General features: G+C 42.2%; 1 protein-coding gene across 4 annotated transcripts; it reads right to left on the bottom strand.

The window, feature by feature from the left end:
• Positions 1–2,113: 2,113 nt before the first annotated feature.
• On the bottom strand, positions 2,114–15,648 carry zfta (zinc finger translocation associated). 4 transcript variants are annotated; one of them, XM_030430691.1, is made up of 5 exons: positions 13,299–15,648; positions 11,478–11,990; positions 8,306–8,665; positions 6,850–7,305; positions 2,114–5,454 (listed from the first exon to the last, which is right to left on the bottom strand). In XM_030430691.1, exons 1-5 carry the CDS (start codon positions 13,420–13,422, stop codon positions 4,967–4,969), a joined length of 1,941 nt encoding a protein of 646 aa, XP_030286551.1. In that variant the 5' UTR covers positions 13,423–15,648; the 3' UTR covers positions 2,114–4,966. The 4 variants fall into 4 exon arrangements, with proteins under 4 accessions (XP_030286551.1, XP_030286550.1, XP_030286549.1 ...); XM_030430690.1 differs by having other exon boundaries at positions 2,114–5,457; XM_030430689.1 differs by having other exon boundaries at positions 11,478–11,993.

Consider the following 15,648-nt stretch of genomic DNA (forward strand, 5'->3'; position numbering starts at 1 on the left):
TCTCTGCAAAATTTAAGGCAATAATCACAAGGTGACACAAAACTTGGTATAATCATTGCCACTGCCCTCTTGAGGATGTCTGACAAAGGACTTACCAATCTGCCACTAGGTGGCGCTCTGGTGCCAGTTTAATTTTATATTTGGCCCTGTGCCCACACCATAACACTTATGAAAAAAACAAAAATATATCAATATTTTGGCAATAACCATTACATTTTTTTCAAAAATGGCAGGAGTTTTTCCATTTATTCTTATGGGGACATTTTCTTCTTTGCCTCTGCAACTGCTCCATATGTGCAAAGTGTTACCTTTTTTTAATTATTTTTGTTGGCCTTATTGATAGAACAGCTGAAGACATGACAGGAAACAGGGAGAGAGAGGGGGAGTGACACGCAGCAAAAGGACCCAGGCCAGGACTCGCTCTGCTGCAGAGCCTCGGCACATGGGACGCGCACTCTACCAACTGAGCTAAACGGCACTCTGTGTTCACCTTTTTAAGCTCTTTTAGCCCTCTTATTTTTCAGCTTTTCTGCCTTTTAAGATTTTTAAATATTCATCTTTCTTCCTCTTCAGCTTTCATCGTGCAGCAGGTCTCACATCCCATTATTTGATCAGTTATTCTCTGACCTGGGTGGATTCTCTGGATTTTTTTTCAAGATCTCCCAAGAGAGCCAGTGTGCTTGATAGAGTGGTAGTACACAGACTCCCAATAGCAAGCACAGTTAGATCGGACTTCTATATCCATGCCGTGAACACTGTGTGTGAGCACAAAGGTGACATCATCCAGTGTTTTGAAACCATCAGGGGAGTTTGAGCCGACCACTCTGCGGGAAGCTGGAGGGTTTGTGAGGCTACTGGACGGTACTACTTTCAGCTTCTTCCTGAAACTATTTCATTGCATTATGCCTCATGTGGACATTCTCTTCAGCCAGCTCCAGAAGCGGACCATCGACTCAGTCTTTGTTCGGGGAATCACGCAGCAGTTCACAGTTTTTCTGACTTCAGCTTACATTATTTAATACTGGCAGTAGCAGGCCACTGAATTATAAAGGAACAACTTCCACAACGGGAGGTGTTGCGTGGACAGCCCCGATGGCAGCATACCCCGACATGCGTGGACTGCGAGGGCCCAGTCATCGCTGCTTGCAGCTTTAAGTTAAAATGGGCTTCTTTGGCTCTGATGTAACATCCTCGTAAACAATGTCCTGCCCACAAAGCTATCTGATGGGTAACATGTCACCATTTGTAGCCTATAAACACTGAGAAATCTGAATCTGCAAAGTAACTAGTAACTATAATAACAATGGTATATCTTTTTTTATAACTATGTTTTCTGTGTTTGTATAGCATGAAGGAACTACAAACTTTTTATTTTGTTGTGCAACTTTGGATTGTATAGTAACAAATAGGTAACCTTGATGGGACATTACTTTGTTAGCTGCATCCAATTTACCAGCATAATTTAATTTGTCTAAAATCACTTAAACATGATATAGATAAACCATGTATGAGGAATAGGGCACAGTGTTATTAAGTCTATCTCTGATCAGGACCACTTTCTTCAAATGCGTCTGGAAGAGAATTAGTGCCACTGTAAAAAAAAAAAAAAAAAAAAAAGCCAAAACATGACCCTTTCCATCCCTTTTTGAAAACTGAATCTAATGTAAAGTTTCAGTGCATCAGTGGTTTTGCAGAAACGTGCATCGCTAACATTTGGGACATTAAGCAGTGACGATAGAGGGACAGCTACCGTGTCTGTCCATAACATTCCCAAGCGTTGTCATGGTAGTAGAAAATGGATATCACTAAGCAACATTTTAAATTTAAACAAAGGCTGCTTGTACAACTACCTTCTAACACTGACTTTCAACGTAGACCTGGATACTGCAAAAACGCTCTACATTCTCCCATAGTAGACTGCTGGACTACAAAATCAGGAAGTGTGGAGCTTTATTTTCTTGAACACTATAGACCCCTGCTCAACTGTTGTTGCTTAAAGTCCTGACAATTAGGCTGTCCAACTACATTATTTGAGTGTTAAACAATAACATCATACCAAAACCAAAATTAAAATAAGTGTCCAATATTAATGTAGCAGGAAAGACTATATAAATGGTGTCAGGGTGTTGAGTATTTATTCAAAGATCAATGAGGAGAGAATGCATATGTCACATGTTGGCCTTGTACAGATAGAAGATCGAGGTGAGACAGAAGAAAAAACATCTCTCCCCACACCATCATACACATACACAGTATAAACACACACACAAGCAAATGCATCAAATGTCATTTCAACAAATGATTTATCATTCATTTCACTGTAACTTACTTCAGTTTAAATAATTAAGTGCTGTGACAGAACTGTTCTAGAGTGATGTGGGGGCCTTTTCTTAGTCAGAGTGGACCAATGAAATGGAAATATGACACTGTTGCTCTGCTGTCTCAGTCCAGTAGGGAGACTCTGCTCGGGCAAACCTGTCCTTCACTGGTACATTAGTTTGGTAGCAAAAGCTTCAACTGAGCAAATTCTGTCAACATACAACAGAGTAAAGTAGGGTTTTAGAGAAAATGCAGAGATCTTAATGTGTATTTTTTAGTTTTCCTGATAGTCCAACAGCCACATATTTAATAAAAATCACAACTTTATCATGAAATATCATGACTTTTATGACATCTTCTTTCTTTTACAATCAAGACTTTTGTTTTTCCTTATTATCCTTTTATTCCCCAGACACTTTTTCAAAACAAACTGACTTTATTTAAACATTTAAATTTTTTTTCTTAAAGTATGATTTTTTGTTTCTAATTCTGACTTTATTTAAATCAACAAAATGTGATCTCAGGAGAGAGACTGGCAACTCAGGTCGGACTACATCCTGAAGCACCAGTATTGGGGAAGAGACTTGAACAATCAGCAATTTTTCTTCAAGAAGGTAAATTTTGTTGCTTTAAATAAAAAATATTCCAAAGATTTTTTAGAAATGTCACCTTTTTTAAACATTATGGCCGTTTCTTTAAAATGAGACTCTAATTCTCCTTACAAAATGACTTCATTCTCAAAATATTTCTTTCTTTTTATCTTTGTCAATCTCTTTTGTTTAACAGTGGCCCTAATACTCATTCATATGTATAGCATCACCGATATAACTGAAGCTGACAAATGTACTCAGTATCTTCAAATGTCAACAGCCTGCGTGTTCCTGAAAGATCACTGATGAAAGGGTTGTTGGTGAAAACAGAATCCCTGAGATACATTTTCCAGGTGAAAAACTGACATGTTATGACTGACTTTTCTTTCTCAGACTGCTCTTAGTTCTTTTGTTGCATACACTTTGTACAATAAAAGGAAAAAGGAAACAGTACCAAAGCTGGGAGCAAACTTTTCAAAGCAAAAGTCCTTCGAGCCATCTCCAGCTGTTAAAGAACATCATTGTTGAAATCTTCAAACCTTCTGAAGTACAAAAACTTGACATAATTACAAACACATTTTGTAGAAACCAGGGTGCATAAAAGTGCTTGTATAAAGGAAAAATAATTCTATTTTTTCATATATTTACATATTCTTTTTTTGTGCAGAATTTTTAGCTGAAATGAGTTGTAGATAATAAAAAGGATGCAGGCGGGTGGAGAAACGATGCAACTGACAGAGATAACATATCTCATTAGAATGGATGAGAGAGGAGGTCGTCCTTCTCCTCCACTGTAAACAAGGAATTAAATAGACTAGAGAAATCCTACTGACTGACTGCACGCTGCCATTCATTGTCTTCAGCAATAAACATCAAACACAGTCTCATTCAATTGGCTGTACACAAGGAAAGCTGGGGTTAAGTACATTTTTAGGGGCAAAGTGCTGTGTTGTCTTCAGACACACTATCGCAAAACTAATTCACCTCGGCTTTGCCGTAGATTCTGTTTCTAGCTTCCTGAGAGCATAAGACTCTGACCCCGACCAAAATCAACCTCGGGGCCCTCCTGGACCTGAAAGTTACACAGCACATACTGTACCATGATCACAGACCAAGTTAAAAAATAAATGTCCAGACACTCATGGAGGGGGATTTAATGTCTCAAGCCCCATTTCAATAGAAGTGATCAGAGCAGAAAGTGCGAAGGCTAAATTATTTATAGGTAGCGCTAAACCAGTTTTGATGTGAAGCTCCAGAAATGTTTTGTGTACTAAACTTTCACCTGGCTTCCCATCAGCATAGGGGGAAGAGATAGTGGCTGAATTTTCCTTTTCAGGTGAACTGATCCTCTAAGGTTCAGCACAGTTAAACAGAACTGTTCACAAACATTCCAGTGAAATGGATTTATGTTACAAATTACTACTACTTGTGGGGCTAGTTGGTGAGCTACCATACACTGTGAGTTAACTATAGTTCATGAACATGCAACCACTAGCCAGCCACAGTAGCTCCTAAATTTTTACTTACCAAAAGCTGATTTGATCTGGCCCTGATAATAAAATTCAAATGTAAGTCTAAATAAAACACAGATTCTGTGCATCTGTGCACACATACACTCACTGGCGTCATTTCCTAAATCTTACAAGGTCCTCAGTAACCCAGATCCTGTGCAGATGAGGCTTGAGACTCAAGTGAGTGGCTGGACTTTCATTTTTTTATGCAATGACATTTTTAGGTATAGGCATTTCCACTGTGGCAGTTACTACCTGCAACATGCCACAGAAGTCCTCTCAGGTCCACATTTAAAGGGTAAAGTCCAGTATTTGTGAACATGGATCTTATTTTTCGTCCATTATAAGCACTGGTTGTACACAGCACCTGCATCCGACACATTTGGTAAATTTATAGCCTGACAAGAACCAAGTGAAAGTGAATATAGGGCATGGTTAAGAGAATAAGATCCTGTTTGACAAATGCTGGACTTCCCCTCTAAGAAAGAAGGCAGGGGACCGCTTTTGAACAGGGGCCATGTGAGGAGCAACAGACGGAGCGCCTTTCTAAGTGCCAAAGTGTGCTGGAGTGGGAGCCAGCTCAGTGTGTCCGTGGTCCTGGGAGGAGAAGCAGTCATCAGAGTGGATGAAATGCAGGGCAGTCTGGTTGTAGCTCAGCAGGGCCTGCTGCTTCTCCTCTGAGCTGTAGTAAAAGGAGTGGGGGTGTACCTGCTGGATGTGCCTCTTGATGGTACTGACCTTCAGCGTGGCCAGAGTGGCTCCACACACCATGCAAATGAGGCCGTGTCTGCGGCAGTCGTAATCCATCAGGTACTCCATCCGCCAGCGCACCTGGTAGTTCCTCCTCTGGTCCTTCCCAGGGTAATGGCCATGACGAGAGGGCGTGGCGGCAGCCCCGTCCTTCGCTTTACCCTTACCTCCATTCACACTCTCGTCCTTCTTTGCGATTTTGCTGGGTGGTCTGAGAGCAGGGGAGGCGTCTTCACTCGTCTCTGCTGTGGTGTTGAGGACACCAGCTCCGCTCAGATTGATTTCTGCTAAAACAGCAAGTGAATCAGGCGGGTGCTGCTGAAGTTGAACTGCATCTTACTTTGACTTTCTTGTTAAGGGTGATTCATTCTATTTGCTCAGATCAAAATATAATGGTCAAACATGGACACTTGCTATATATTTTTAGGGAATTTTGCAATTTTTACACACAGGACGGGGTTCTCCCCAGAAGAAGAGGTGTAGTGGCGCACCGTCAGCCGGGGGGAACAGGGAGAAAAGACGCTCCTCACCGTCAGCCGGGGGAAGGACGGACGGAGAAGACCACGGCAGCCCACAAACACCCGCTATAAAGCAGCTAACATTGAAAATGAGTATAGTGGTGCTGAGCTAGCAGTATAGCGGCGCAGCGCCATTGTTCCACCGTCTGGGGAGAACCCTGCTGGAAATTCTTGAATACATTTCCAAATAAAATTTAATTCAGTGGGGTCCGTGTCGCAAGACTGTTTCCCACCCATTGACTAATTCATGGAGGTGCACCACAGAATCAATGCAATAAACCGCCACATATTGCGTTTTTTTTTTGTTTGTTTGTTTTTTGTTTTTTAATGTCATTTTAAAACGCAACGTATTCGTTCAGCTGCATTTCCTTTCCCTGCTCTCCCTCCGTCTCTCTGTCACTCACGCATCTCACACACACACACACACACACACAGCCCCTCCCCTCCGTGCACACCGCGTCTGTCTCATTGAAAATAAGATCATCCCCGGAAATAAAAGCATGTTAACTCGATATGTGGTGCAGAGAAAATGGCTGGCGAAATTGACTAGTTCACGAAAGGTTGGTATCTCGTGAACACCTGTACACATGACACATTAAAAAGTGTTGTAAAAAATATTCTATGTTCTGAATACAATGCCTTCAGTGTCTTAATGTTGGAGACCCTACCTGACCCTTAGGCAAACTAGCGATTGCAAGGCCTCCTTTAGTTAGTTAACAAGTTGCAGTTAAAAGTTAAGTTAAAATACAGTTGGGTTGTCGAGGTCAACACACAATGTGTAGCTGCTGTGAATCAAATATGCTTCTTATAGATAATGTTATGTTTTTGCTTTACTCTTACACTGAGTTTGCTGCTTAAGTCCACATGAGTACTGAAAAGTATTTTCCGCAACTGAAAAAGGCAAGTGTTGAGGATGCGGACCAGCCTGAACCAAAGGTATCAGTCTGAAACAGAGCTGAACAGTCCAACCAGTGTGATTAGTTATGTAATTAATTTGTTCAGGATTATTTTCAGGCTTCAACAAGTTCTGTGTTCAGATTATTTTTATTTTTGGATGCTATGTTACTGAAAGTCTTCTATCTATCTGCTGCTGACATTAATGAACACACTGAGAATTTACAGTTGAACAGTAGGAAATAACAGTGGCTAAAAGCGTCTCACCATCTTGAATTTGTGTGCCTTCACTTGAATAATCTTTGGTCCAGGCAGCAGCCATGGCTTCCCTTTCTTCTCGACTCAGGGTGGTGGTCTCGGGGTGACATTCCTGGATGTGGCGGCGGAAGCTGCTGACCTTGGATTCGTGCAGGACCTGAGAACACACCATGCAGAACGTGCCCCGGCCCTGAGGCCCATAGGCCACCAGATAGTCGAGGCGAAGCCGCCACGGGTCGCCCCCGCGCAGCCGCCTCTTCCTGGGCTGGCGGAGGGGCTGGGGTACCTGTTGTGGAGCTCCAACTCCTCCATCCTCACCGATAAGACAAGTGTCCTGAGTTAAAGTGCCATCATCTCCTGGGTACAAGTCAGAGTTGATCTGGATGGCCTCCACATCCTGAGCAAAGAGGTCCACCCCGCCTTCTTTGGTGTTGGGCTCTGCTTTGATTGAGTTGTCTGGCTCTTCTGTTTCAGGGCAGAGAATCATGAAACAGATTCAAAGATTCAAAAAAGATCAGTGACATCAGTGAAGTGAAGTGAGATGTCCACACAGAGCCCAAAGATACTAAAAGACAACACCCACCCAGCCACAGTCTGTCAACCGTGCTACTATCTGACAACAGATACAGAAAGATCTGCTTACAGAGCAGCTTCATGAATTGAGGAGTGTGAGACTCCTCAATTCATCCTCAACACTCACCTTGAAAAAGATTTTTTCTTGTGTAGCATGAAGAGACTTATATTTGGTTGTCTTTGTTGTTGAATGACAAATAAATGAACCTTAAAACCTTGATTACTTCTTTAACATTGAACATCCACAGCTCCATTAAAGTGCAGGAACTGTTTCTATGGATTCTTGATAACTGTTGAAATATAAATTTAATCAAATCAATGATCACTTGGGCTGCTGATCGAGAACACTGAGGACGAGACATGGACTGTGGACAGGAGGCAGTGTTGGAAGATTGAAGGGGGTGATGGGACGTCCAGGCTACTTGGCTCACCCTGTTACCTGATCCAGATAAGCAGTGATAAAAAAGGGTGTGTGGATTTGTGCCAGTGACGTCAGTACATTTCACATGTGAGACTGATAAGAGCAAACGATAAGACAAGATAAATATTTAACAATACTTTTTCTCTTAATAATTATAATAATAATCATCATTATGTTTGATATCATTTACAGTACTACATTTGTGACTTTTAAATGTCACTGCATACACTACCTTTCTATTTAAGTTTTAATGTAGTTTAAATATGTTCCTAAAGGTATCTTATTTTTATTGTTAATTTCCAGCAAACATTTATAGATTAATAGATTAATAAATCAATTAATAAAGTTCTATCTTATCTTATATACTACATACATTACCTAGTTTTATAGATCCACCTGTAGTCCCAAACCTTTTTAAATTTTGGGTCAGATCTATCTGCATGTGGTTTTTTAGTGCCTTTGGGTCCTCACCATGAGTCTGAGCCCAGGCCTGCAGGATGCAGTGCTTCTCCTCAGAGCTGTAAACCAAGGAGTTGGGGTGGGTGTCCAGCACATGGCTCTTGATGTGGTCCAGGTGGAGCGAGGGCAGCTCTCCTCCGCACACCATACACAGCAGCCGGCCGGCCTCTGCCTCATACTCCATCAGGAACTCCTGGCGGAACCAGGCGTGCAGGGAGTCGTTCAGGTAGCGCTCCAGTGTCTGGGCTGACGGCCCGGGGAGGTCCTGCTCCTCCTGCTCGGGCTGGGGGGCTTCACCCTCCTCAGAGTGGGGAGACAGACTGAGAGGTGGTTGTTCTTGCAGCTCCTGGGGTGTCACAGGGTACGGGGGCTCTGATGTGATTAGAATATATAAAAAAATACACAATGTAAAAGAGTTGTTTTCAGGGATCATTGCTGTAGGTCAGTGGTTCCCAACCTTGGGTGTGGGCCCCCCTAGGGGTGCGCCAGAGATCGCAGGGGGTGCGCACAACTTTGTCTGCTCTGAGGTTGTGAGGTTTCCAAAATTATATTTGTGCACATTGAATTTATAAAATCCCAAAACACACCCGACTGGATAATCAAAACTCTGTATAATCCAAATTGATACATATTTTTGGTCCACATTTAAATTCATTAAGCTATTTATCACCAACACCCCTATGAGGTAGGCCTATTCTGGTCAAAAACTGTGTGCGTGTGTGTGTGTGTGTGCGTGCGTGTGTGTGTGTTTGCGTGTGTGTGAGAGAGAGAAATGTATCTATATACATTGCAAAACAAGGAGAATAAGAGCAAAAACCTACAACTGTTTATTTTTGCAAATAAAAGTTTGTAATTAATCACTTCATTCTTTTAGTGTATGCGGGTTGGGGTTGGGGGGGGGGCATTGCTTGTCTTGGACACAGGCAAGGGGGGCTTCAAGGAAAAAAGGTTGGGAACCACTACTGTAGGTGACTGTCTTTGGTGATACTAAAGTGAATTCAAATTCTACTTCTAAAGGCCTTAAAATTGTGAGCGTATACAGTATGTGGCTGTTTCAACAGTGAGGACACAACACAATGATACTGAGCAATGATAATCTTTGAAGTTCTTTGTGAGCTCGTAAATGTACCACATCTAAACAAGATAAACACTCCTGCCTCACATTCATTTTGACTCAGAGTTTGAAGATGGGGAGCGCCGTTTAGCTCAGTTGGTAGAGCGGGTGTCCCATGTGCAGAGGCTTTGTCCTCGCTGCAGCGGACCCGGGTTCAACTCCCGGCCTGGGTCCCTTTGCTGCATGTCACTCCCCCTCTCTCTCCCTGTTTCCTATCACCTCTTCAGCTCAGCTTCAGAGTTCGAAGATGGGTATTATTATTATGAACATGTATAGAACCGTTGTCTGTTGAGATCCCTTCACAAGATGCTCTCTAGTTTGCTTCGTGTACTTTTTTATTAATGACTAATTTAGCAGAAATACTGTATGTCAGTGTTGTTGTTTCTACCTTCCAACAACAATACATTTGGATGAAAGGAAAAGGAGACAAGAAAAAAATCAACCCTGCGTGATATTCTATTTAACCCAGTGGGAAAATCGACATTTTTTAAGTATTTAGGATGAGGTCAAGCTGGTGCCTTGTTCAACATTACTGGCTGGAGGAAAGCAATGAGCCTAGAGGAGACCCATGCAAATCCACAGAGAACATCCAAAATATAATGAGAGGAGCAACTAGGCTATGAAACCCACCCAGCCACAGTCTGTTCACCCTGCTACCATTTGACAACAGATACAGAAGTGTCTGCTGTTGTACCACCACACTACTGATCAGCTTCATTCCTCAGACTGAGACTCCTCAATTCATCCCCAACACTCCAACTTGAAAGTTCTTTTTCTTGTGTAGCATAAAGAGACTACAACTTGTATTTGGTTGTCTGAGTTGTTGAAGGACAAATAAATGAACCTTAAAACCTATTAAACCCAGTGGGAAAATCTCCAGCTGGTGCCTTATTCAACATTACTAGCTGGAGGAAAGCAATGACCCAGGCAAATCCACAGAGAACATCAAAAACATGATGAGAGTAGCAACTAGGCTATGACACAACTTTGCTGTTAGAATCCCTTGTTAGAATTCAACACACAACCTTGTTTCTGCAAACACTACTCATGACAGAGGCACTGAGACACCTCTTACACCTCAACCATGCAGGTTTTAGTCCTGTGTTAGATGGCAATTGCAAGCTTATGGATTGTTGTAAATAAACCGCTTTTAACTTTAACCATCCATGTGTTAGTTAGATAATAAGAAGTGTCACTGGAGTCAGAATAAGCACCACAGCCACCACTGTGTGTTGGTCTTGAAAGCTGCATAGCAAAAAAAAAGTAACTGTAAGTTGTGTACGGTTAAAAAAGTCAACACAGTGGTACCAGAACAAGAGACTAACATCTACATTTCCTTTCTCATAAAACATCTGTTCATTCTATCATTCTGCTTATTCTTTTTAAAAATATTTGTAATTATATTTTAGTTCAGATTCTTCTTCTTCTTCTTCTTCTTCTTCTTCTTCTTCATATGTCTTTGTGCTGTTCAGCCACCTTCTCTCAGTCAGTGCAATAGCATCCATATGTGGATGTGATACAAAAAGATGAGGGCCTCTTCCTCCTTTTTTCTCTTAGAATTGAGTTTAAAGTCAGATTAATTCTGAATTTAATCTCAATTCTGAGTAAAAAGTCAGAACTTATTTTTACAGTGGCTGTGCTGTGTCCTGTATAATTTTAAACTTTTGTGTTTTCATTTGTCTCCTGGATGTAAATCTACTGCAAGTTGGAAATCTCAGATGTAAAATATTCCCCAATAGCACATGAATGCAGCATAATAACAACCTGTTTTTTGTCTTCTTTCTTGTCATTTCAAAAGCTGTAAATAAAAAAGGGGTAAACATTTTAACTTTGAAGATGGGTGGCCATAACCTGAGTGATCTGTATTATTACAGTCAAATTATAAACATGAATCTATTTCTCATTCATTTAAGATATACAGTACTACCTTAACTACCTCAGAACAGCCCTTCCCTCTCCAATCCCTGACACATCATCACTAAATCATTACATCATCCTCAATGCCAAGCCATTAACTCATACTGCCACCAAGTGTAAGATTTGGAAAATGTCTGGCAGACGCCTACCTACCAGCAGCATGTTTCTCTGAGTCCAGCTGTTCCTCTTCCTCTTGAGGTGAAGGTCCTACAGCTGAGCTGTATGACCTCTGACCACCCCCAAGACTCAGGTGGCTCTCCCACCCTGAGCGGATAACCTCCTTGTCGGCAGCGCTCCACAGCAGGGAGTCGGGGTGCTTCTGTCGAATGTGCCTCTTGATGGTGCTGAGCTTCAGGGTGGCTAGCGAACTGCCACACACCATGCAGATCATCCCGTGCCTCTGAGGATCAAAGTCCATCAGGTACTCGCTGCGCCAGTACTCGTGGTAGTAGCGGCGGTGGTCCCGCCCCGGGATCCGGCTTAGGCCCGGACGCGAGGCCCTCTGGACTCTTGGTTTACGTGCGGAGGGCCCTGGTGCTGGGGAAAGGAGAAGCGGGTGGTCCGGGCCCTCTGTGATGCTCCAGTAGCTGGTGCCTGGAGACCTGACAGGTGTAACCATGCCAGCCTCTGATTCCTCCTCACCATGGCCATTGACAAGACTGTCCTCTTCTGACAGGAGAGAGAACAGATCAGTTCTGCTGTGCTGTCTCTATAAGAATGTTCACCGCAACTAAAAATCCTAAACACATATGTAAATATCTTATTACTCTTAATCTTTTGTTGTGAAGTACTAATCAGATTGTCAGAGAATTTTTTGTATTCGATCTATATATCAGTAAATCGCTCTGAATTTGATTGGAAATGTTATTATAATATGTGTTAGGTGACATGAGGCTGTCAGTCAAAATCACCTCTTTGACTCTGCACATGTAAGAATTGTCATAAACCAACATTATACATGTATTTGTTCAAAGTTGCAATCACAGTGACTAAAAAATGTTATCTAATATGGCTCTGGCTGATCAACTTGATAGGGTGCCAGTACCCTTTGTTTTTACATGGATGAACAATTCAATAAATTATTAACATTTCTTTACATAACAGTATATAAGCAACCTGTATTTAGGCCAATAAGTGACAAAGACTTCCAGTACAGGAATACAGAATATGTTCTGAGATCATTTACAAACAGTCACTGTGACATAGTTCAGTACATATCTTGTAAACTCTGTAGTGGTCAGACTGTGATAATTATGTGCTGATGCTGATGATAAAAACTAAATGTGGAACTACTGTGTATGGTGTCTGGTTTAAATTGTCCATCGGCTTTCACTCATGCAGAGGCTGTAAATGGGTCTCTCTCAATTTAAATTACCTGTTAAAATAAAGTAATACATCATGAGGATATGATACATCAGAGCAGATGGCATACAAAGAATTTGGGTAAGATGTTACATATATAAAAGATAATATAAATACGTATAGACAGAGAAAGATTTTCGCAAAATGTAATTTGTTAAAATGTCATTGTTTGGCTCTTGATGACTGACAGCTGGAGCTCATAGATGGCTCATTTTATTTTTCTTACACCATCCCTCTTTATGAACCCACCTTCTTTATTTACTGCTTTGTTCTGTATTTTTCGGCCTACATGGGAATTCTCTATCTACATATTCTCTAAAATTGGGGATTTATTGCAAAACCCCATATTATTATTGTTTATTCATAGGTGTGAGGCGGCCTGTGTCGCCGCTGTCCACTAGGTGGCAGCTGTGTGTCTCGGTCCGCCTGCCTGCGTGCTGTTGAGCCTTTGTTTATAGGAGCCACAGAGACGGAGGGGCCATGCTGCTCCATGGCATTGTCCCTGACACGGATTAACTGGCTGCCTGACAATGGCCGTGACTCTGACAGACACGCAGAGCCACATTACGGTGGGAAACACCCCGAATAATAACACGAGTTTTTTTCCTTTACCTCCCAAGTCACTCTCCTCTGGCGTCGCTTCCTCCTCCCCGCTTATTATTAATGAGAGCAGCTCAGTCTGCTCGGCACACCGGAGGTCCACAGGCTCGCTTTCCCCCGTTTCTTTCTCTTCCATCACTGGCCCGGCTGCTGTGTTAATAGTGGCTACTGTCCCTCCTTCCTTCACTGTATCGTAGCGTTGAAGCGGGACATGTCACTCTAACAACAACATGTTACAACAGTAACATGTCCACACCGCTCGGCACCGCTCGACACGCATCTGGCAGGCGCTCTATAACGAGCCCATCGCAGAGGAGCCCGTGCTCTACGATGTCCCCCCACGCGCCCCGCACGGGAGCCAAGTTAACTTTTCACAGAATCACAATCATGAATCCTTCCGCCGACAACAGCCCGCTGCTCCGTCCTGCTCTGGGTAGAAGCGCCTCAGCGCAGGCCTCCAGTAATGTATTTTAAGGCTCTTGCTTGTCTTCAGGGTGGGGAGCCGGACTAGGGGCCCCTGGGGCTCCTTAAGGGGCTCCTGGGTAAATTTAAAGAGACAGTAGCAGCGCCGACAATGCACACCCACCCCGGGGGGCGGGGGGCAAACGGAGCAGCAGGCGCTAATACTGATAAGCTGCTAATACTAATGCTGTTGTTCTCACAAAATCATGCGTTGAGAAAGGCGCTTTGGTTCGGCAAAGCAGCGGTTAAAACACGAGGCGGTCCATTGCGAATCAGACCCCCATGAGCTCCAGCTCATGATGTTTGGTGCTGGGGATTCTAACAACTCATCCTGTCAAACATAATCCGTGTGCTGCTGAGAACAAGCAGGTGGTTCCACATTAGATGTAACCTGCCTTACTGTAAATTAATTTACTGACTGATCTATAATTATTTGCCAATGCATCAATAAAGCCCAAGCTGACACGTTGAAATGGCTTGTCCTGTCTGACTAAAGGCCAAAAGTCCAAAAATAAGGGCAAGGAAACCCCAAATATGCTTGTCATCCTCTGACCTATTGTTATTTTTCTGTAATCCACTTATATTTAAATTAAAATGTCTTTTTTTTAGTGACAGAACTTGTATTTGTAAACATAACTGTTTCAGATCTAAGTAGCCATTCACTCTAAATTTAAATTCTACTACATTTTAATATTATTATTTTGTGGACTTTGGTCAGCCCATCTTGAAATATATCGAACTTTCAATATGAATATGAGTTGAAAAATAAATCAAATCTATCAACAGAATGTGAGGAAACCACATTTGTGACATTAAAGACTTGCATGTGTTGTGTTGCAGAGATAACTGCTGAAAACCTGGGCATCTTTCTCCCTGTAGGCCAAAGCTCCTGTACTAGCAGTGTAAATTCCAAGGCTGGCCTGGTATTATGTCTAGCTGCATGGCTATCGAGCTAACATTAGCAGCAGCCATGGCTGTATAAACAGAATACAGTTAGCAGCGGTTAAAAGCAATTCTCCTGATATGCTGCCCCTAACTGCTGGGAGTATGGATGTCTGCCATACGTGGCCAATTCTAATGCACATATTGCATCTTTAAAGGGGCTCAATGTAACAACTTGTTTCAATTTACACATCATAATCACCCTTTTATTGGTCATAAGTGAGCAGATTGTAATGTGATGTGAAAAAATTATGAAACTATTTTGGTCGCTTATAGAAGCCTGCCTCTCTCTGCTCCGCAGAGCCGCAGCAGCTAACGTTAGTTTAGAAATGAGTCATCTAACATAAGCCAACAACCAGCTACCAGCACAACACAGGAGTTACACAGAGCCATTTAAGATATACATAAGATATATTAAGATATTTTACAAATGTGTCTACTACCACTGCTGCTACTACTGTATTTTCATCAAATTTGCCTTTTAATAAAACAAAATTGATCATTGTCCTGTTCAAACCACACTGTCTCCTGCTGGTTCTGAACAAAAGCCCACATCTATTGAGGTCATATGTAGAAAAACCCAATAAATCAATGGACCTGTATCCAGCTGTTGCAAGCTGGAAACGACAATATGTAAGTGCAAGCTTTAAATAATCTATGTACACTGGAAGTGATTTGAATTTTTTTTTTGTTAGCCTCATGAATTTGTTACCATTGTCAATTTCAGTTTACGCTAAATAGAGCGATGACAAACGGGTCAGGCCTGATGAGCAGCAGTCAGTCAGTCAGTCAGCCACACACACTGTGCTGTGACACAAGGACACATTCGCTCACAGTAACATTCTTTTTTTTAATGCACTCCTCTTCATGGGTTAGGATTTGAAAAGGAAACGAGGGGGCGTTGTACTATACGGTCTCCGTGTGTGTCCACGCTATGGAGTGAGCACACACACACTCA

Source organism: Sparus aurata, chromosome 10 (genome assembly GCF_900880675.1).
Source record: "Sparus aurata chromosome 10, fSpaAur1.1, whole genome shotgun sequence".
Lineage (NCBI taxonomy): Eukaryota > Metazoa > Chordata > Actinopteri > Spariformes > Sparidae > Sparus > Sparus aurata.

What these genes read in the sequence shown, in the direction of transcription:
- zfta (XM_030430688.1), bottom strand. Translation starts at nt 13,422, where the DNA reads ATGGAAGAGAAAGAAACGGGGGAAAGCGAGCCTGTGGACCTCCGGTGT. An exon ending in GGCCTGGGCTCAGACTCATG is followed by an intron (nt 7,306 to 8,305) that starts GTGAGGACCCAA and finishes GCCCTGAAACAG; the next exon opens with AAGAGCCAGACAACTCAATC. An exon ending in AGGCACACAAATTCAAGATG is followed by an intron (nt 5,458 to 6,849) that starts GTGAGACGCTTT and finishes TTGCTGTTTTAG; the next exon opens with CAGAAATCAATCTGAGCGGA.